The sequence below is a fragment of the Pseudochaenichthys georgianus genome, chromosome 19 (assembly GCF_902827115.2).
Source record: "Pseudochaenichthys georgianus chromosome 19, fPseGeo1.2, whole genome shotgun sequence".
NCBI classification, from domain to species: Eukaryota; Metazoa; Chordata; class Actinopteri; order Perciformes; family Channichthyidae; genus Pseudochaenichthys; species Pseudochaenichthys georgianus.
Window position 1 is genome coordinate 2,778,842 of NC_047521.1, and position 21,393 is coordinate 2,800,234.

At 42.1% G+C, this 21,393-nt stretch overlaps 1 protein-coding gene across 1 annotated transcript in view; it reads left to right on the forward strand.

Moving 5' to 3' along the window:
• naglu (N-acetylglucosaminidase, alpha) overlaps nt 1–21,393 on the forward strand; it is a 28,126-nt gene extending 6,733 nt beyond the window's left edge. The window contains exons 2-6 of the mRNA XM_034107199.2: nt 2,709–2,856; nt 4,679–4,825; nt 5,190–5,275; nt 6,200–6,456; nt 18,066–21,393. Coding sequence (XP_033963090.1) covers nt 2,709–2,856; nt 4,679–4,825; nt 5,190–5,275; nt 6,200–6,456; nt 18,066–19,270 — 1,843 coding nt within the window. The 3' untranslated portion in view covers nt 19,271–21,393. The remainder of the gene's footprint in view (nt 1–2,708; nt 2,857–4,678; nt 4,826–5,189; nt 5,276–6,199; nt 6,457–18,065) is intronic.

Below are 21,393 nucleotides of genomic sequence, written 5' to 3' on the forward strand. Positions count from 1 at the left end.
AGCACTGAGATCGAGCAAAACAAGAATAGAGACAAGTCCCTTGTCTGAGGCTATTAGAATATCATTTGTGACTTTAACCAGAGCTGTCTCTGTGCTATGATGTGTTCTAAAGCCAGACTGAAAATCTTCAAATAAATCATTGTTTTTTTAAGTAATCACACAACTGTTTTGCGACCGCTTTCTCAAGAATTTTTGAGAGGAACGGAAGATTAGAAATAGGTCTATAGTTGGCTAAAACCTCTGGATCGAGGTTGTGCTTTTTAAGAAGCGGTTTTATCACTGCTACTTTGAATGATTGTGGAACATAGCCTGATAATAAAGACATATTCATACTATTTAATAAAGAAGTGCTAATTAATGGAAAAACATCCTTCAACAGCTTAGTTGGAATTGGGTCTAACATGCACGTTGATGGTTTAGAAGAGAGAATCATTGAATGTAATTGTTGAAGGTTTATGGCTGAAAAGCATTCTAGTTTACTATCTAGTGTAATATTAAAACTTACGTTTCCGGGAGCTGTTGATAACACTATACTGGTCAAAGGCAAGAGGTCATTAATTTTGTTTCTAAGAGTAACAATTGTATCGTTAAAAAAGCACATAAAATCATTGCTACTGAGTGCTATGGGAATAGAAGGCTCAATGGAGCTGTGGCTCTCTGTCAGCCTGGCTACAGTGCTGAAAAGAAGTCTTGCATTATTCTTATTCTCATCTATTAATGAAGAGTAGTAGGCTGCACTCGCTTTACGCAGTGCTTTCTTATTCATTGAGAGTAATATGCCAAATTAAACGAGATTCTTCAAGTTTAGTGGAACGCCATATCCTTTCAAGTTTTCTCGACTTTTGCTTTATTTTGCGGGTTTCGGCATTATGCCATGGAGCTAATCGATGTTGTTTTATTTTCTTCTTTTTCAAAGGAGCAACAGAGTCTAATTTTATTCGCAGTGCATCTGTAGCACTATCAACAACATGATCAATTTGGGGTGGTGTACATTTTGTATAAGTTTCCTCCCCTACATGCAGACATGCTATCGAGTTAAGTATTGGTGGAATCTCTTCCTTAAACGTGGCTATAGCACTAACAGATAGGTTTCTGCTGCAAGAGCTTTTGACTAATGCTTTGTAGTCTCGTATCAGTACTTCAAAAGTTACTAAGAAATGGTCGGATAAAGCAGGATTATGCGGTTCGACTAATAGTTGCTCAATTTCAATACCATAAGTCAGAACAAGGTCGAGAGTGTGATTATAGCAGTGGGTTGGTTTATTTACACTCTGACGAAAACCAACAGAATCTAATATAGAGTTAAATGCAACAGTAAGGCTATTTATATCATCGTCAACATGAATATTAAAGTCACCTACGATAATTACTTTGTCTGTTTTAAGAACCAAAGTTGATAAAAACTCAGATAATTCTGAATAAGGACCTAGTGCACGGTACACTGTAACAAATAAGATTGGCTGCAAAGTTTTCCAGGTCGGATGCGTAAGACTAAAAACGAGACTTTCAAAGGAGGTATAATTTAATTTTGGTTTAGTATTGATAAGTAAACTTGAGTCAAAGATTGTGCTTTTTGTAGTCAAAAGCCGAACAATGGTGTGGCTGTTGCATTTTATATTTCTCCTATTGTATAACCCGTACGCTTTGATTGCAAATGTACTGACGTCAGCAAAAAACTTCGTTGCAAAAGTTGTTTTCCCACCAGATTCACTCACACTGCTGCCCTCCAATGTGTGCCATGTGATGTCTATGTGTTGAACTCTATGATGGCAGTGTGTGGGTGCCCCCTCCTCTGCAACAAAGCAAATCCCAACCCATGAGTGCATGACAAATGGAGCGTTGTCAAACATTACTTTTCATTGTTTACTGTGAGCACTATGGACACTTGTGCTGCGGCCGGGCCCTTTAAAGTACCCTTCCTTTCAATTATCGGTTGTGCATTAGAGCCGCATCAGTTCACACCAGTAATGTCATGTGCACAGTCGTTAGATTGAAGAAGCCATGCAGGCATGGCACACTTTACTTTCCCATGAGTATAACTTGATGGCGAAGAGCCAGTTGGAAGCTTGGCTTATTTAGCAGCTGCCGCAAACTGAGGCTTAAAAACAACAGTGCCTGTTTGATTTAACTGTACATTGTTTTAGCAACAAATTCAATAGAAATTGACAATTAAAATATCTGTTACACAATTATGTAACAAAGAGGTGTAGTACGAACACTCAGCAGTGTTGGTGTGAGAAATGGCCATGGTCAAAAGGAATCTGTTTAAGAATATATCTGGACACTTTTCTATTGTCTCCGTTCCCATCACATTAGTGTTGTAATGAAACAGTGACAATAAAGGGCATGAGGTTTCAACATTAAACCTGTCTGAGAATATCTGAAGTCAGCACAGTTGCACTGGACTGTAGGTTATGGTTTTATTTTCAGTCCAAGGGGAAGCATTTAACTGTCCAAACACTGGCTGCTTGTCATTATTCCTCCACAATGTAATAAAGTTGGAGGAAATGTGAGGGACAGTTTAAACAAAGGTCACAGTTGAATAAGAGGTCAGCATACTGGATTGTTAGTCCACAATGGCTCAAGCTCTAAAAAGTTTAGGATGATTGATTACTATTTCTATTTGTTCATACCTGTTCAGTATTTATCGCCTGTGGGCCTATTTAAGACAGTTTTAAAATAACAGTTTTTTGTGTGTTTGTATCTAGATTCCGGTATTACCAGAACGTGTGCACGTTCAGCTACTCCTCTGTGTGGTGGGACTGGCCCAGATGGGAGAGAGAGATAGACTGGATGGCTCTCAATGGGATCAACCTGCCGCTGGCCTTCACTGGCCAGGAGGCCCTGTGGCAAGAGGTGAGGGCTCAGAGTGACTCCCCACAGAAACAACATCAAACACTGGTCGCTGGTTACAAACACTCCTTAGGGTCAATGTACTGTAAGCATTAAGATTTATTTGAATATCTATATTTTGTCTAACGGGCTTCTTCGAAAAGGGCTAACTATTGATAAGGGATTAAATAGAATAATTAATCTACTGATTTAATCTGAGAGCAAAAACTGGTGCAGGAATGAGTCGAAAAATTTGTTGGCATTTTTAGCACTTTCCGGTTCACTCTCAAAGTCAATATAATTAGTTTTTGGTTAGATTTCCAAAATAAGGTCTGTGGTTAACACAAACAGAAGAGATGTTCATGTTTTGTTGCACGACATAAAATGTATTTCAGTAAATACCCCACTGGTGAACATCTGAAGCCTCAATGTGTTTTAGGAAAGGCGGTTGCTTAAAAGTGACTAAATGAGACCACTAAAGGTCATCAAGCAGACATTAGCCGCCTTTAGCTGAGCAATGGTAATGCTCAGCAATGCGAATATGACAGTTTGTTTATTGCTTAACGTTATTTTTTTTACTTCTGGTAATTGCATTTACACTTTCAAAAATTCATTAAAATGTTGTTAATATGTGGACATTATCCTGCTAAACAAAACATGTAAGCATCATAAACAAATGTTTGCCACAGACCTTGTTTCCTGCTATAATCTAAAATCCAATTTCAAACTCTCCTTGCTTTCTGTGGAGGAAGTGCTTGTGATGTTCCTCCTTCAACAACACGTCATCACTGCCCCACTGTAAAGCCCCTGTCACACTGTGCCGAAATGGACACCCGATGGACACACGATAAAGGAAATGTTCAAATTCGGCTGTGATCGTAGCAACATCGGCCATTCGTGAGGGCATCTAAGCCATCGTATGACCGCCGGTGGAGTTTCTCAGGCTCCGGCAGCAACTTCGTGAGCGGCAACTTCGTAAGGCACTCGTGAGGGCATCTCGTCAAGTCGTGTCATCTTCGTGTTATCATCTGTGCATTCGCCCTCACTCTGATCGGGGCGAATGCCCGATGGCACCGATGATAACAAGATGCCCTCACGATGGCCTTACGAAGGGCAACATTGACACACGAATTCAACACGAAAATGAACCTTCGCAAGGTCCTTCGGCAATTTTTTGGCATGCCAAAGATTTTGCCTCCGCTCACAAAGTTGCTGCCGGAGCCTGAGAAACTCCACCGGCGGTCATACGATGGCTTAAGATGCCCTCACGAATGGCCCGATGTTGCTACGATCACAGCCGAATTTGAACATTTCCTTTATCGTGTGTCCATCTGGTTGTTTTATTGCACAACAAAATCATGTAAACATATTATGTAAATAACCCAATTTGTGTTCTGTGAAACTGAAAAGGATATAATATATTATTTTGAAGGCGAGTTGACAGGAAGTTGTTGTTGCTATGGAAACAACAACATGACGGAGAAAACGTAATATCTTCTACATATAAAGACGGAGAAAGTAAAGAACAAAGTCTGAATATATCAGAACAGTATCATAGCACTTTAACATAATTGTTTGTGTTACTTTTGTTGCAGTTGTATGTCTTAAATGTAATGTAAATGTTGCCTTCGTGTGTAGTTCGGGGCCATCTTCGTGCGAAATTGACAATTCAATATTCGTGTGTCCATCGGGTGTACATTTCGGGACAGTGTGACAGGGGCTTAAAGCCAGTCATTAACAGGATCAGGAAGATAAATTGTAATTTAATTTGATCTTTGCTACCATAGAAGCATGATACATTTATTGATATGTGAACATGAACTTATTACCTTGTTGTGTCCTTCAGGTTTACAAGGCTCTCGGGTTGAACCAGTCAGAGATCGAGGAGTTCTTCTCCGGCCCCGCGTTCCTGGCCTGGAACCGAATGGGGAACCTTTTCAAGTTTGGAGGGCCCCTGCCTCAGTCCTGGCACGTGAACCAGCTCTTCCTCCAAGTACTGAACCGTCCATTCCTGTCAACACAGATGAAGCCACTAGGACTAGAATCATGTTTTTATAACTCTGGCACCACCAAGTGGTAGTGACAAACACATGAGTGAGACTGAGTGAATGTGCTGAAAGCAGACCAGTTACAAACTGCAGTACGTCTTATCTTTTTAAAACACAAACTATTAACACATCACTATTGTACATAATAGTGGCTTCAGAGGTATTTTCTCTTTTTATGATACCGTTGCACTCACAAACGGTTTTGTGAAGATTTCAAACAGTGACAACAAACTAATTGATTTAATCCACTTTATGAGAAGGTAGAATTTCTTTTTTATATGTTTTTCGGGTTTTTCTCTCTTTTTGCAGTTTAAAATCTTGGAGCGGATGAGATCCTTCGGCATGATTCCCGTGCTGCCGGCCTTCTCTGGGAACATTCCCGCTGGAATCCTCAGGTGACTCATGCTGGGTTAGGTTTCAACCTTATAGAAATATACTGCCCATTTTATTTTAGGCTCGTACTAACAGGGATCTCTAAAGTAATTTAATATAAGTCACCTGCTGAGAACAATCCCATACTTAGTTTTCCTAAATGTTGATATGAATATTAATCGTTGGAATAACAGCTGTTAACTGCGAATTGTTCACAAGCTTCAATTCAATAAGCGTAATTCATTGATCTTATATGAATATACATTACACTTGTTGTTTTTATCCAAAGCGACTTACATACATACATTCAGTACTGTGGGCAATCCCCACAGGAGCAATTTGGGGTGAAGTGTCTCAGGGATACAACGACATGCTGACTGCAGAGGGACTCAAACTTGCTAACCCCTGATTCGAAGTTCAGTGCACTACCCACTGAGCCACAGCCTCCCACAAGATACAAGATAACAACTCCTGAACTTGATGAACGTGATCAGCTTAAAGATTTCTCACAAACTCAACTTCATTATTATAGTATTATCTGCCTATCATGCAGACCAAATGCTTCACATTCACTGTTCGAGGGACATGTATGCTGAGAATCACCGCATGGACTAGCCCAATATCCAAATCCAAGAAAGCCCAATATTTGTAAACAAACGCTGTGTTAAAATTAAATTTGAAAGGAAGTGTTGTGTTGCTGCAGAGATAACCCAGCATACAAAATGTTTACATATTTATTTGGAACAGATGTGTTTCAATGATAATGAGAAATTGATCAATCCCTCCAAAACTATAAATCATATCGCAATTGCAAAGTCTGTCAAATGAATCCCACTCCGTTTTCAGATCGTGCAGCCCTAATACTGATACTTCTGTGCAGATAATATGGCTGGGCCCAGTGAGGTGCAACTTCAGCTCTAACCTCTGAGGTGTCTCCTGTGTTTCAGGCTGTTCCCAGAAGCCAATGTGACCAGGCTGGGCCCCTGGGCTCACTTCAACTGCAGCTACTCGTGCTCCTACGTCTTAGACCCCCGGGACCCTCTGTTCCTGCAGATCGGCTCCCTCTACCTGTCCCAGGTGGTGAAGCAGTTTGGAACCGATCACATCTACAACACTGACACCTTCAACGAGATGACCCCCCCCTCCTCTGACCCCGCCTACCTGTCAGCAGTCAGCCGCTCCGTCTTTGCCTCCATGACCGCAGGTGAGCGTCTACCACTAATGTCCTGATCGAACGCTTCCTGCCAGAATGCTGATGTTCTGATGTGACAAGTGAAACAACTGATGACCGATTATGACCTGTTGTCAGGCTTGGGGAGTAACGGATTACATGTAACAGGATTACGTAACCAGGACACAAAAAAATACTGTCTTCACTACATAAACAGTACTTTACTACTTTACTGATACATTTTTCAAAAACGAGGGTTGCTAGCAGGATAACAACATTTCAATACATTTTAAAATAAATATCATTTTATGATGGGTAGACATGGAAGCAAACAAGAGACAGAAGTATTTGAATTTTATTAGACACCGAATTTATGGTGTATAAAATTCGACGTCCAAAATTGCGATGCAGCATCATCCGGGCTACTCAGACAGGATAAGCAATCGAGCCCGAAGGCAATCAAACCGACTTCTGGCCTATCAGAGCACGGCTTTGTCAGTCATGTGATCTCAACAACCCGGGAGAAAAATGACGGAGAACAGTGGGGCTCGGGTAAGTAGTCAGTTTGTGCTCTGAGGTGCAACGTAAAACACAAAACAACACAGAAATTAAGTTCCTGTTAGACTACAAAACTAGTCAGTGTGCAGGTCTTTGTGTTACATTATAAGTGTCTCTTAGTGAATGTCCTGTACTGCCCTTAAATCTCATGATGCTTTTCCTTTCTCTCTTGGATGTTCTTCTGGACCCTCAGAGAAAGAGAAAATGGTGAAGCAGTCCAAAACATTATTACAGAGCAAGTGTGTTATTTAAGAAAGAGGTGTTCAGGGGCTATAAATATGATTTTTTTTTTTTTTTTTTTTTTTTTTTTATAATGTGTTTTTAAATCCAACAGTGTACTACAAAGATAATCAGATTATGAATAAACCGTTCTAAATTCATCAACATTGAAATACATTTATTATTAAAATAATATTTAACTGTTATCAAAACTTAGTTTAGAAGCTTGCTCTGTTCGGTTGTCTCACTGAAATAATCACTTTTAACATGTACAGTCAGTATGCAGAGACAAAGGGTCGAAGTTCTCACTATGTTCAATAATATTTGCCTTAAATACATTGAAATGTGAAAGTTGAACAAAAAAGTTATGTGACTTCCGGTAGTGATGTTGTAGGAGAAAGTCGCACGGAGGAGGTCTCCCGGTTGCACTTCAACTTTAACTTTAATATATCTGTGTAAATACCACAATTCATTCGGGAAAGTGACGGATTACAGTTATAACTTCAAGTCAGTCGTGAAATGAGTGGTTCTAAATCTAAAGCGAGCAATACGCCGAACTGCCCTGCTGCTCGTGGCGGTGCAACTCCTGTAGCTAGCAAAATTGCTAAAATGGCGGCAGCTAGCTCCGGCGCTAGCGACACACCGGACACCTTTTCAATGAGCCAGCTGGTTTCTGAACTGGAGAAGCAACGGGCCTCGCTCCGGAAAGACATGTCTGAGTTAATCCAGGAGTCTGTCAAACCTTTGCAGAGCTCGGTGGACGCGCTCCGCGAGACGGTGAATCAATTTAATAAACGCCTCGTTGCTGCAGAGACCCTGGCGGGGGATAACTTTGAGCGCATAACAAGCACGGAAAAAACAGTGGAAACACTACTGACCCAGAATAAGTCTCTTCTAGATCGCCTCGACGACATGGAAAACCGGTCCCGCAGAGTCAACCTCCGGATAATAAATATACCCGAGGGCAGTGAAAAAGGCCGGGACCCGACCGAGTTCATATCCGACCTGCTGATGGGAAGCCTCGGCCCCGATGTCCTCTCCAAACCCCCGGAGCTCGAGAGAGCACATCGCACACTAGCTCCCAGATCTGGACCGGGAGGTAGACCCAGGCCTTTTGTGATATGCTTTCATCGTTTTCAAGAGAGGGAGAAGGTGCTTCGCTGGACCAGACAACACGAGCTTAAGTACCGCGACACAACGCTGCGAGTGTACCCAGACGTCAGCGCCATCACTGCAAAGAAACGAGCTGCTTTCAACAAAATCAAGCAAGCCCTCTACCAGAAAGGAGTGAAATTCAGGCTTCTCTTCCCCGCTCGCTTGCAAGTCTCGTTTGAGGATGGAACGTTCACTTTTGAGACTCCGGAGGACGCGCACGCATTCTACAACGAGCGGGTGATGGGCAAAGAGTAGGGGGCAGTATGGTGTTCCTGGCGGCCACCCTCTACTGAGGGTTTCCACAAAAGACTGTATTCCTCCGTCTGCTTGGACTAAGCCGTCTGCTCCTGCTACTGCATGCTGCCCCGTGTACTCACTGCTATGCGGTCACCTTGCAAGAGCGCCGTGGTGACCATGGAAACGGGTCGGCGCGTGAGTTGTGTTTACTCTCCGTATGTTCCGGGAGCGACGTGTATAGACTCCATGTATTTGTCTTTGTTATGATGGGGACTTTGTTTACTTCCAATCGCAAGGTGTGGTCGCCGCATGTGATTTTATCACCATTTTTTTCCCCTGTTTTGATTACGATGGTAAACATGTTATGTTTCTTCCAATGCGACGGTTAGGCTATCCTATATCAGGCACTTTATTTAATTATTGCTATTATTACCTCTTTTTGTTTGCTTTTATCTCTTGCCATATGCTATCCTGCAGTAGAGTTTCTTAAGTGGGATGTTTTTGTGTTTTTGAGGTAATTGTTTAGGCAAACTTATTGACGGCTTGTTTAAAGTTGAGGACTAATGTTGCTTCAATGTAATCATATATGTTCTTTAAAATGTGGGATATTTTTTATTTTTATTTATTTTTCATATTATTTAACCGGTTGACCTCCGAGTAAGAGTAGGTTATGGAAGCAGAAAGGGATACCCTGTTGGGAGTGAAGATGTGGTCGCGCTTGGTTTGTATAAGGGAATGGGGGGGTGGGAGGGTTGTTGTTTTTCTTGTTTTTTCCCCTTTTCCTTTGGCTCGGGAGTCACGTCAGCCATGGGAGAGTTAGTGCCCCTCGTCTCCTTATGATATGACGACTCAGGGTAAGAATCTTCGCTTTATCTCTTGGAACCTGAAGGGTGCCAATCAGCCCATCAAACGTAATAAGGTAATGACTCATTTAAAGCAACTTAGGGGTGATATTTTCTTTTTACAAGAAACCCACCTTTGTTCCTCAGAGATTGGCCTTCTCAAGCGACCTTGGATAAGGGATGTATTTCACTCTAAATTCCCAGTTAGGGCAAGAGGTGCGGCTATCCTTATACACAAGAATGTCCCATTTGAGTTATCAAACTCCATTGAGGACCCAAATGGTCGATTTGTAATTATTTCTGGTAGACTGTGTAGTATGCCGGTGGTTATGGCCTGTGCTTATGCTCCAACATGGGATGATGATACATTTATTAAACATTTTTTCTCCTCACTCCCTAAAGTTGATGACCATTACTTAATTATCGGCGGTGATTTCAATTTAACTCAAAACCCCTCCCTAGACAGGTCTTCCTCTAAGCCCCTGGCGTTATCCAAGTCAGCTAAAGTCCTTGACACATATAAATCTAGTTTAGGTTTATTCGACCCATGGAGAGTCAAATCCCATTCAGTCGAAGCCTTTTCATTTTTTTCACACGTCCATCATTCGTACTCTCGGATAGATTTTTTTCTCTTGGATAATTACTTTCGATCAGAGGTCCACTCATGTGATTACCATAGTATTGTTATCTCAGATCATGCCCCCGTATCTATTGATATTAGCCTTCCTAGTCGCGTCCCCTCATCCAGATAATGGAGACTTAACTCCTCCCTACTAGCCCACACTTCCTTTAAAGAATTCCTCCATACGCAGATCTCCTTGTTCTTCGATACTAATGATTCTCCAGAGATCTCTAGACGCACGCTATGGGAAGCATGCAAGGCGTTTATGCGTGGCCAAATCATCTCCTATGTCTCAAACCTAAGGAAGGCAGAAAGGCGAGTGTCGGAGGCGCTCACTAAGGAGGTATTTAGAATTGATCAGTTGTATGCTTCAGCTCCTACCCCTGCTCTTTATAAGGAACGCCTTCAACTTCAGTCCAAATTTGATTTAATGTCCACATGTAAGACTCAGAAGCAGTTATTCCTCGCTAGACAACGTTTCTTTGAGACTGGGGACAAAGCGGGAAGACTATTAGCACACCAGGCTCGTGCAGCTACACTATCCAGATTGATCCCCAAGATCAAATCTACTTTAGGTGAAGTTTCCTCGGACCCGACAGAGATCAATAAGATATTTTGTTCTTTCTACACTAACCTCTATTCCTCCCAATGTCCTCCAGATGTTTGGGATGGAGATAATCCTCTAGATAGGACAGTTTTCCCCAAAATAAATGAGGATTTGTGTAAGGAGCTGGGAAGTCCAATCTCTATCAAGGAAGTACAGGAGGCAATTATGTCACTTCAGTACGGTAAAACTCCAGGCCCTGACGGGTTTTCTGTTGAATTTTTTAAGTTACTCCCTGGCATAATTGCACCAGCCCTTCAGAGAATGTATAATGAGTCTTTTGCTGAGGGCCGCCTGCCTCCCACCCTGTCGGAGGCCTCCATTTCTCTTCTGCTTAAGAGTGATAAAGACCCTCTTATGTGTGGTAGCTATAGGCCCATCTCCCTCTTAAATGTTGACTTAAAGATCCTGTCAAAGATCCTAGCCCAACGCCTACAACGGGTCCTACCAAGTATAATATCTACCGACCAAACAGGTTTCATGCTTGGAAGACACTCATTTCATAACACAAGGAGGCTCTTGAATATCATTGGCTTATCTAGTTCATGCAGTCCGGAATTGATTATTTCACTAGATGCGGAGAAGGCTTTCGACAGGGTGGAATGGAGCTTCCTTTTTTTTGTGTTGCAGAAATTTGGTTTCAATTCAGAATTTATATCTTGGGTCAAATTGCTTTATGCCTGCCCAGTTGCCTCAGTCCACACAAACGGTCTCCAGTCTGCCCCATTTCCCCTTTATCGAGGTACCAGACAGGGCTGCCCTCTCTCCCCCCTCTTATTTGCCATAGCTATCGAGCCTTTAGCAATCTGGCTGCGTCAGGAGGGTGGATTTGAGGGTATCACCAGAGCTGGGAAAGTTCATAAATTATCGTTATACGCCGACGACCTCCTTTTATACATGTCTAATCCAGCTGCCTCTCTTCCCGTGGTTCTAGACATCCTCGACAAATTTGGGTCCTATTCAGGCTATAAACTTAACCTCCACAAGAGCGAAGTTTTCCCCATCAATTCTACAGCTAAAAGTATACCCCCAGCTTTTTTCCCTTTCAAATATTCTACAGACGGGTTTAAATATTTGGGGGTGCATATTACTGACTCAATTGATCGCCTTTTCTCCAAAAATTTCTCTCCTCTCCTTGAGAGGTGTAAACTGGACTTTGTCAGATGGTCTGCACTCCCATTATCCCTAGTGGGTCGTGTTAATTTGGTTAAAATGGTTGTTTTACCCAAGTTTCTATATCTTTTCTCACATATCCCCATCCTTATTAAGAAGTCTTTTTTCAAATTGCTCGATCAACTAATAAGCTCTTTCCTCTGGGGCAAAAAAAATCCACGCCAATGGCCATTGTAAATAATCACCTATTTCTGCCCTCTTGCACCGATATGGCCTTTCGGACTTGGTTTGACAAAGGGTTAACCACATTTAGGGACCTCTACAACCAGGGGACTTTTATGTCCTTCCCGGAGCGCTCGAAGAAATTCGACCTGCCTAGAACCCACCTATTTCGTTTTTTTTTCAGACGAGGCATTTTGTCCAGAATCAGAACCCCAAATTCCCGAGTCGTCCCCCAGAAACCCTGGTTGACTTGTTAGTGGCGCTTGATCCCGAACAAAAGCGTCTAATTTCTAGCATTTACAGCCTTATCAGTTCTGCTATTGACAGCCCAGCGACCGGCCCCAGGGATTCTTGGGAGCAGGAGCTTGGAATCACACTGCCCGATGATTATTGGCGACAAGTTTTACGGTTGGTTCACTCCTCTTCAATCTGTGCAAGGCACGGCCTCATACAGTGTAAAGTGGTGCACAAAGTTCACTACACTAACTTGAGGCTTTCTCGGATTTACCCCAATGTAACTGACTCTTGTAATAGGTGCAAACAATCCCCAGCCAATCATTCCCATATGTTCTGTCTCTGCCCTAGGCTCACCACATTCTGGTCCGATGTCTTCAAAACTCTTAGCACAGCATATAATACTACTATCCTTTCAGATCCTCTCTTGGTCTTGTTTGGTGCCCCCCTGCAGCCTGTTACCTCTAAAGTTATTCAGACTGTTCTAGCCTTTGCCACCCTGTTAGCCAGGCGACTTATACTCCTCAATTGGAAACACGCTCAACCTCCATCTCATAGCAGGTGGGTGAAAGAAATGTTACTGTCCATTAAACTCGAAAAGCTTAGGTTTTCCCTCAACTGTTCCTTAAGTTCTTTTGAAAAAACGTGGAGACCTTTCTTAAATCATATTGAATCTCTGACATCCCTGCCTGACTGTGACGACTGAGCCACCCCCCCCCTCTTTTTTTTTTTTTTTTTTAAATTATTATTTTTTATTTTCATACTTATGTATTTGTTATATGTATTTTGTACTGTTTTCATTTTGTGTACTGAGAAGTGTTCTCCTTTGGGTGGGATTGTGGGAGGGATAAAACGACGGGGGGAAATGGATGAATGGAAGTTATCTGTGACACTGCTCTGTTGTTTTGTTGGTGTATTTGCTTCCAATAAAAAAAAAAAAGTTATGTTGCTTGGTAACATGTAAATGTAACCTTTTGCTAAGAAAGTACACTCAACATCACTGATGTGTAGGTGATCTAGTATTTAGTCATGTTTAATGGCATCTACAGTGGGGCAAAAAAGTATTTAGTCAACCACCAATTGTGCAAGTTCTCCCACTTAAAAAGATGAGAGAGGCCTGTAATTTTCATCCTAGGTACACTTCAACTATGAGAGACAGAATGGGGGGAAAGAATCCAGGAAATCACATTGTAGGATTTTTAATGAATTAATTGGTAAATTCCTCGGTAAAATAGGTATTTGGTCACCGACAAACAAACACGATTTCTGGCTCTCACAGACCTGTAACTTCTTCTTTAAGAGCCTCCTCTGTTCTCCATTTGTTAACTGTATTAATGGCACCTGGTTGAACTCGTTATCAGTATAAAAGACACCTGTCCACAACCTCAAACAGTCACACTCCAAACTCCACTATGGCCAAGACCAAAGAGCTGTCAAAGGACACCAGAAACAAAATTGTAGACCTGCACCAGGCTGGGAAGACTGCATCTGCAATAGGTAAGCAGCTTGGTGTGAAGAAATCATCTGTGCGAGCAATTATTAGAAAATGGAAGACATACAAGACCACTGATAATCTCCCTCGATCTGGGGCTCCGCGCAAGATCTCACCCCGTGGGGTCAAAATGATCACAAGAACGGTGAGCAAAGATCCCAGAACCACACGGGGGGACCGAGTCCATGACCTGCAGAGAGCTGGGACCAAAGTAACAAAGGCTACCATCAGTAACACACTACGCCGCCAGGGACTCAAATCCTGCAGTGCCAGACGTGTCCCCCTGCTTAAACCAGTACATGTCCACTCCAGGCCCGTCTGAAGTCTGCTAGAGAGCATTTAGATGATCCAGAAGAGGATTGGGAGAATGTCATATGGTCAGATGAAACCAAAATAGAACTTTTTGGTAAAAACTCAACTAGACGTGTTTGGAGGAGAAAGAATGCTGAGTTGCATCCAAAGAACACCATACCTACTTTGAAACATGGGGGTGGAAACATCATGCTTTGGGGCTGTTTTTCTGCAAAGGGACTAGGACGACTGATCTGTGTAAAGGAAAGAATGAATGGGGCCATGTATCGTGAGATTTTGAGTGACAACCTCCTTCCATCAGCAAGGGCATTGAAGATGAAACGTGGCTGGGTCTTTCAGCATGACAATGATCCCAAACACACCGCCCGGGCAACGAAGGAGTGGCTTCGTAAGAAGCATTTCAAAGTCCTGGAGTGGCCTAGCCAGTCTCCAGATCTCAACCCCATAGAAAATCTTTGGAGAGAGTTGAAAGTCCGTGTTGCCCAGCGACAGCCCCAAAACATCACTGCTCTAGAGGAGATCTGCATGGAGGAATGGGCCAACATACCAGCAACAGTGTGTGAACACCTTGTGAAGACTTACAGAAAACGTTTGACCTCTGTCATTGCCAACAAAGGGTATATAACAAAGTATTGAGATGAACTTTTGTTATTGACCAAATACTTATTTTCCACCATCATTTGCAAATAAATTCATTTGTCTCTCATAGTTGAAGTGTACCTAGGATGAAAATTACAGGCCTCTCATCTTTTTAAGTGGGAGAACTTGCACAATTGGTGGCTGACTAAATACTTTTTTGCCCCACTGTATATCAGTGTATTAGAGTCATTACTTTATGCATTCTTTGTAAAGTATGAAAAAGATGTACCTTGGAATCCGTGCTGAAGTTCTCTGCTGTTAGGAGTCCAGATCTGTCTCTCCTCCTCTGGTCCAGCCTGTCTGGATCACCTTAAGGACACTTTGAACAAACAGATGTAAAGTTACATGCGTGGGTTACAGACTTCTTTACATGCAAACAACTTTTTATCTTCTTTTAAAAACGGGTCATAATCTTATTGTTCTACTTAAGAAATTGCTGGATATCACAGTCCTTATACTGTATCAGTTTGAGTATTATTGTAAAGGTCCTTTTTATTTTACTGTTACTTTGGATGAGTTTTTCATGAGTCAGTCAAATTAATGTTTTCATATGCCATATTCATATGTATCTCACACGTAAGGCTAAGACACAAACCTATTTAACAAATGCAATGGATAAGCTTAATTTGCACTGAAGTCACATAACGTCATATCTACTATTTAAACAAATCATGTCCTTGTCACTAAAGCATTGACTACGCTATTCATCGTCCTTAAATGCAGGCATTAAGTGACATGTTACGTTCTCCAGCCACGATAAGGCTGTTTCTCAAGTGTGATGATAATGCAATTAAAAGAGGCATTGGTAATAATATTAAAAACAACAATGTTTGGGTCGTTAGTCGGATAGGCGGTTAGCTGCAATAAATAACTCCAGTTCAACAAACCATATTACAATATCTAAGTGAGCATTATTGCTGGACCATCTAGAAATGTGACGTTCATATTTTAAAGATACACACATTTTATTGTGAGGTTGATTTAATATACACTAGCTAAAGTCAACGTATTGTTGAAGAGAGTTAGTCTATTTTATGCTATAGTAGAGCATAGCGAATTGAAATGAACCTTAACAATGCATACAGTAACCTAACTAGCAAACTAACTATCTAACGTACAAGGATGACCATATTTTACCAACCTCGCACAGAAGCCTTTTGTTTTATACTTCTCTATTACGTTTAACTTGGATGCTACGCATATCATCGTTAGCACAGATGGAGCTACCGATTGCCCAAATGCTAACCCAACTCTAAACATTCATTAACGTTAGCTTAATAAAAACATCAGTAACATAACATAAAGTACGCAGGGTTGACTTCAATCAATCAATGTTTATTTATATAGCCCAATATCACAAATGTTACATTTGTCTCAGTGGACTTCACAGTGTGTACAGAATATCAGTAAGACAATACGACACCCTCTGTCCTTAGACCCTCACATCGTACAAGGAAAAACTTCCGGAGAAAACCCACAGTTTAAAGGGAACATGGGAGAAACCTCAGGGAGAGCAACAGAGGAGGGATCCCTCTCCCAGGACGGACAGACGTGCAATAGATGCCGTGTGTAAATTGAAAAGATAATACATTTGCAACATAGGTAGTCCAAATGTTTGGAAATGCATGTGTGTATAATAGGAAGATGAATCCACGAGGATATCCATCCAGGACCGATGATCCAGGACCACAGCCACGACTCAAGATCCAGGGCTCGCGATCCAGGACACAGGACCGCAGGATCATCCATGACTCCGGATCCCGGCGTATATAGACACCAAAAAGAAAGACATGTGGGGAAGCTGGGTTAATCGGAACATGAGAGTACACAGGTATAGACAGAGAGAAGGAAGAAGTAAGATGTCCCCCGACAAACTAAGCCTATATCAGCAAAACTAGGGGCTGAATCTAATCAGCCCTAACTATAAGCTTTATCAAAAAGGAAGGTCTTAAGCGCACTCTTAAAAAACGGATAGGGTGTCTGCCGCCCGAACACAAACTGGAAGCTGATTCCACAAATGTGGAGCTTGATAAGAAAAGGCTCTGGCTCCCATTGTACTTTTAGAGATTCTAGGAACAACCAACAACCCTGCATTCTTGGAACGCAATGCCCTAGTAGGCCAGTAGGGTATAATGAGTTCTTACAGAAGAAACTGCATTCATGGACGGTCTGTTTTAACCTCAGATAAATCCTATATTTGCATGACGAATAGTCCACCAGGAACCAACACAACAAACACGGCCGAGTTCAAGTAGTGTTCTCCTCATGAGCTGAGCCCCTGTAGCATCACGGAGCTAATGGAGCTAACGGATCTAGCAGTGATCCCGTTGTCATGAAGGGGGAATCTGACTATATACAGAATATGTTTTTGTGGATCCAGGCTAGAAACATGTTTATTTTCTGATGTTAAGTTGGACATTTTAACATAGGGTCTACGGGAATTGCTCCCATCTGCATCCATCGCCTACAGTTTGCAGCATTGGGCTTCACCGCACTCCCAGAGTTCGCCGCTTGGCTCTGATAGGCCAGAAGTCTGTTTGATTGCATTCGTGCTCAATTGCTTATCCTGTCTGAGTAGCCGGATGATGTTGCATAGCAATTTTGGACATCGAATTTTAAACACCGACATTTTTGACGTCGAATTTTTAAACACCGAAATTGTACATTCTAATTTTTTTTCACTTGAATTTTTGGGATCTGAATTTGAATATTCAATTTTTTTTAACTTGAATTGTTATCTTTTTATTTCACATAGGTAAATTCGGAGCAAAAAAATTCAGATACATGATTTTCAAAGTCATTATTTTTAATGCTATAAATTCAGTGTCTGATCAAATTCAAATACTTCTGTCTCTTGTTTGCTTCCATATAGACAAGACATAGAATTACAAATACAACATATGTAAACTATACTATTATGTAGGACTTGCCTATAATTTAACGTGACATATTTTTGGTAGAAAATATTCAGTTTTCTTCTTTTCTAAGATCATATTGTTTTGTTGCTTTACATACCTACAATACCTCTAAGTGGAACACATCTTATTGTTATTCCTTTCTCTCTTATGTATTTGCATTTGATTTGATATCAAGGTAACCAAAAGTAGCTGAAAGTAATCGGGTTACATTACTTTGTACCTGTGGTATTAGCTTACTGATTCCTTACATTTATTATAGCGCTTTTTCAATGACTCAAAGCGCTTAATCTGATTACATTGTTGAAAATATGACTAGTAGTTGTAACAGATTACATTTATAGTAACTATCTCAACCCAGCCTGTTGTTCAATTCTCCTACACAGAAAGCCCCCTTGAGTTTCTTGCTGACTTTTCAGCCATGCTGGAGAACTGTCCCCTTGTTGCCCCTCGTCTAAATCTCATGTTTTGTCCCCAGTTGATCCTCAGGCAATCTGGCTGATGCAGGGCTGGCTGTTCTTCAGTGACGCAGCATTCTGGAAGCCGGCCCAGATTCAGGCTCTACTACACGGAGTGCCTCTGGGCAGAATGATCGTGCTGGACCTGTTTGCAGAGACGGAGCCAATTTTCTCCTACACAGAGTCTTTCTACGGGCAGCCCTTCATCTGGTGCATGCTGCAGAACTTTGGGGGCAACAGTGGATTCTTTGGCACGGTGGAGAGCATGAACTCGGGGCCCTTCAAAGCCTTACAGTTCCCAAACTCCACCCTGGTTGGCATAGGCATGGCGCCTGAGGGCATTGAGCAGAATCCGGTGATGTACGAGCTGATGAGCGAGCTGGCGTGGCGTAAGGAGCCGGTCAACCTGTCCAAGTGGGTGTCGCTGTACGCTATCCGTCGCTACGGCAGCACGCAGGACAGCCTGACGGCGGCGTGGAGGCTGCTGTTTGCCAGCGTCTACAACTGCACCGTGCCACACTACAAAAACCACAACCACAGCCCCCTGGTGCACAGACCCTCTCTCCACATGAACGCTGACCGGTGGTACGACCCGGCTGATTTGTTCAAAGCATGGAAACTGATCGTCGAGGCGGCTCCGTCCCTCATGTCCAAGGAGACTTTCCGCTGCGATCTCGTGGACGTGACTCGGCAGGTCCTACAAGTCCTGACAACAAGCTTCTACCAGGATATCACAGATGCTTTCAAGAACCAGAAGCTGCCAGAGCTGCTGACTGCGGGGGGGGTGCTGGTGTACGACCTCCTGCCTGAACTCAACTGTCTGCTGAGCAGCGACCGCAACTTCCTGTTGGGGACATGGCTGGAGAGGGCCCGCTCCTTCGCCCTGGATGAGAAGGAGGCCCAGCTGTACGACATGAATGCCAGGAACCAGCTTACTCTGTGGGGTCCCAGCGGTGAGATCCTGGACTACGCCAGCAAAGAGTGGGGGGGCCTCATGGAGGACTACTACGCCCAGAGATGGGGTCTTTTCGTTGAAACCCTGGTAGACTGTCTGGACACTGGACGGCCATACAAGCAGGACACCTTTAACCAGGCCGTGTTCCAGGTGGAGAAGGGGTTCATTTACAACACCCGAAAATATCCGACCAAGCCTCAGGGCAACACGTACGAGATCGCCCGCAGGATCTTCCTCAAGTACTACCCCCAGGCCTTGAAGACACTATAGTGAGCAGAGGATTCATTTTGGAAAAACTTGTCTCTAGTCACAGCAAGAAGAATGTCTCCACCTCCAGTTTTCCATGGCTGTCCCAAAACTGTGAAACATTTTGAAATGGAAACTCTGTTTTGCACACATAGCCAAATCAGTGGATAGCTGAGTATGATGAAGGGAACAAATACTTTTACTTTACATTCACACTTTAGAAATATTCAATTAAGCCTTATCAAACACAAGTTCAGCAAAAAAAAGAGTGTTATGAGTGATGACAAATGTATGTAGGCCAACCATTGCGTGGGCTCCCTCAAAAAAAGCAATGGGATTTTCACATAAAACATTTAAATTGGAATGTTGCAGAAAATAAGATCTGTGGCAATCACACTTTTTTGATACTTAATAATCTCCACATATTAACACAACTTTTATAATAGTTGAGGCATAAATGCAATCGGCAGAAGTAAAAAGCTAACATTAGGCAATAAACTAACGACATGGCTGCGTATCACCACCGCTAAGCTAAAGACAGCTAATGTTTTGCGTGATGATGTTTAGTCGTCTCATTTAGTCACACTTCAGACATTCACCAGTGAGGTATTTACTGACATATGTAATGTCATTCAAAGAAGTATCTTAAGCTTGTGATAACCACAGATTTTACTTCAGGCATCTAACAAAAAATACATTCTGAAAACAGGATGATTCAAAGTAGGTTCAGAGTTAAAGAAATGTTTTTTTACATTTCAGAACAGGTTTCAGAATCAGACCAGGGGCCTGTACTACGAATCAGGATTTTCGTTTAGCGAGCGGCGGCGTTTTTAGCGATCGCGGCCACTCTAGTCAATGGGTGCTATTCCACCAGACCCGCGGCTCGAAGCGTCCCAGAAGCTCCTCGCCACAAGGAATTTCTAAAATATAGGATGAATCCTATTTTTGACGCAGCGCGGCGCAGGCAGGAAGTGATGAAAATCACCTTGTTGTCTGCTTTGCTGGTTGAGGGGGTGCACCCAAAACCGGCTCCTTCTCCTCCCCCCCACCACCGTCTTTCAAGTAGGAGAATACATGCCAGCGTTCTCCTCCGGTTTACAGGCACTGTCAATTATATATATATATATAGAATAATTATGATGATGAATGCATATTTTTTTACCACTAAAATACAGCAACACATCTTTGATTCATGTCGTTTATAACTGGAATATTACAATTATTATTAACTGTCTGTAGTCTACAACACAACAACATAGGAAATAACAACAATAAACCCGATTTAAACAGACACAAACATAAACCATTTAACTACGTAGCCTACTACTTGTAGAAGTACAAATGTCCAGGAAATATTCCAAAATCAACAACAACTGCGAGGCTGCACACACGACGCTCCTGCTTCCGCAACGTTTTGAAACGCGCCTGGTGGGTTATGACGCAGGAGGAGGTCGCGGCGCGGCGCAGCCGCAGCGCAGCGCAGACGCTTCTGGTGGGATCAGGGGGTTACAGTGTCACATACTGTATGCAGAAGTATTATTTTAAGCAACACATTAAGTTGACGAAACACTTGAGTCAACTGTAATTAAAGTCAGATCCACTCGTGTCTTGGACGGGGCAGTGATATCATAAACCTGTTAATGTACGCATTCAAACACTTTTTCTGTTACCAGCTGTATTCACCTTGCAGGTGCAGCTATGGCTTTTATCCTGGATAAAGTGTTTAAGTCATGGATGTTCAAAGTTTAACTTCTTCATATTTGACTAATATTATAGTTGACTTTTATATATATGTATATATATATACGTATATATGTGTATATATATGCGTGTGTATATATATATACATATATATACATATCTATACAGTGCAATAAGCTTCTTAGTGCAATAAGAAGCTACAGGGACGTTAATCTACGTTTTTTTTTTTTTTTTAAATGTATATTTTCTGGTACTCGGTTTGCCAAAAATCGCAGGATTTTGTTGCTGTAATGTGAGATTGTGCAGACACCCTTATGTAAAGTAGAGATGTAACTGTTCATTGCCTTTATTTTTATATAAATATGGTGTGAGTGCAAGCTAACAGTAATAACTATAAGATCTATCTGAAATAAATAAGTGTACTGAAACAAATACCAATAACTGTA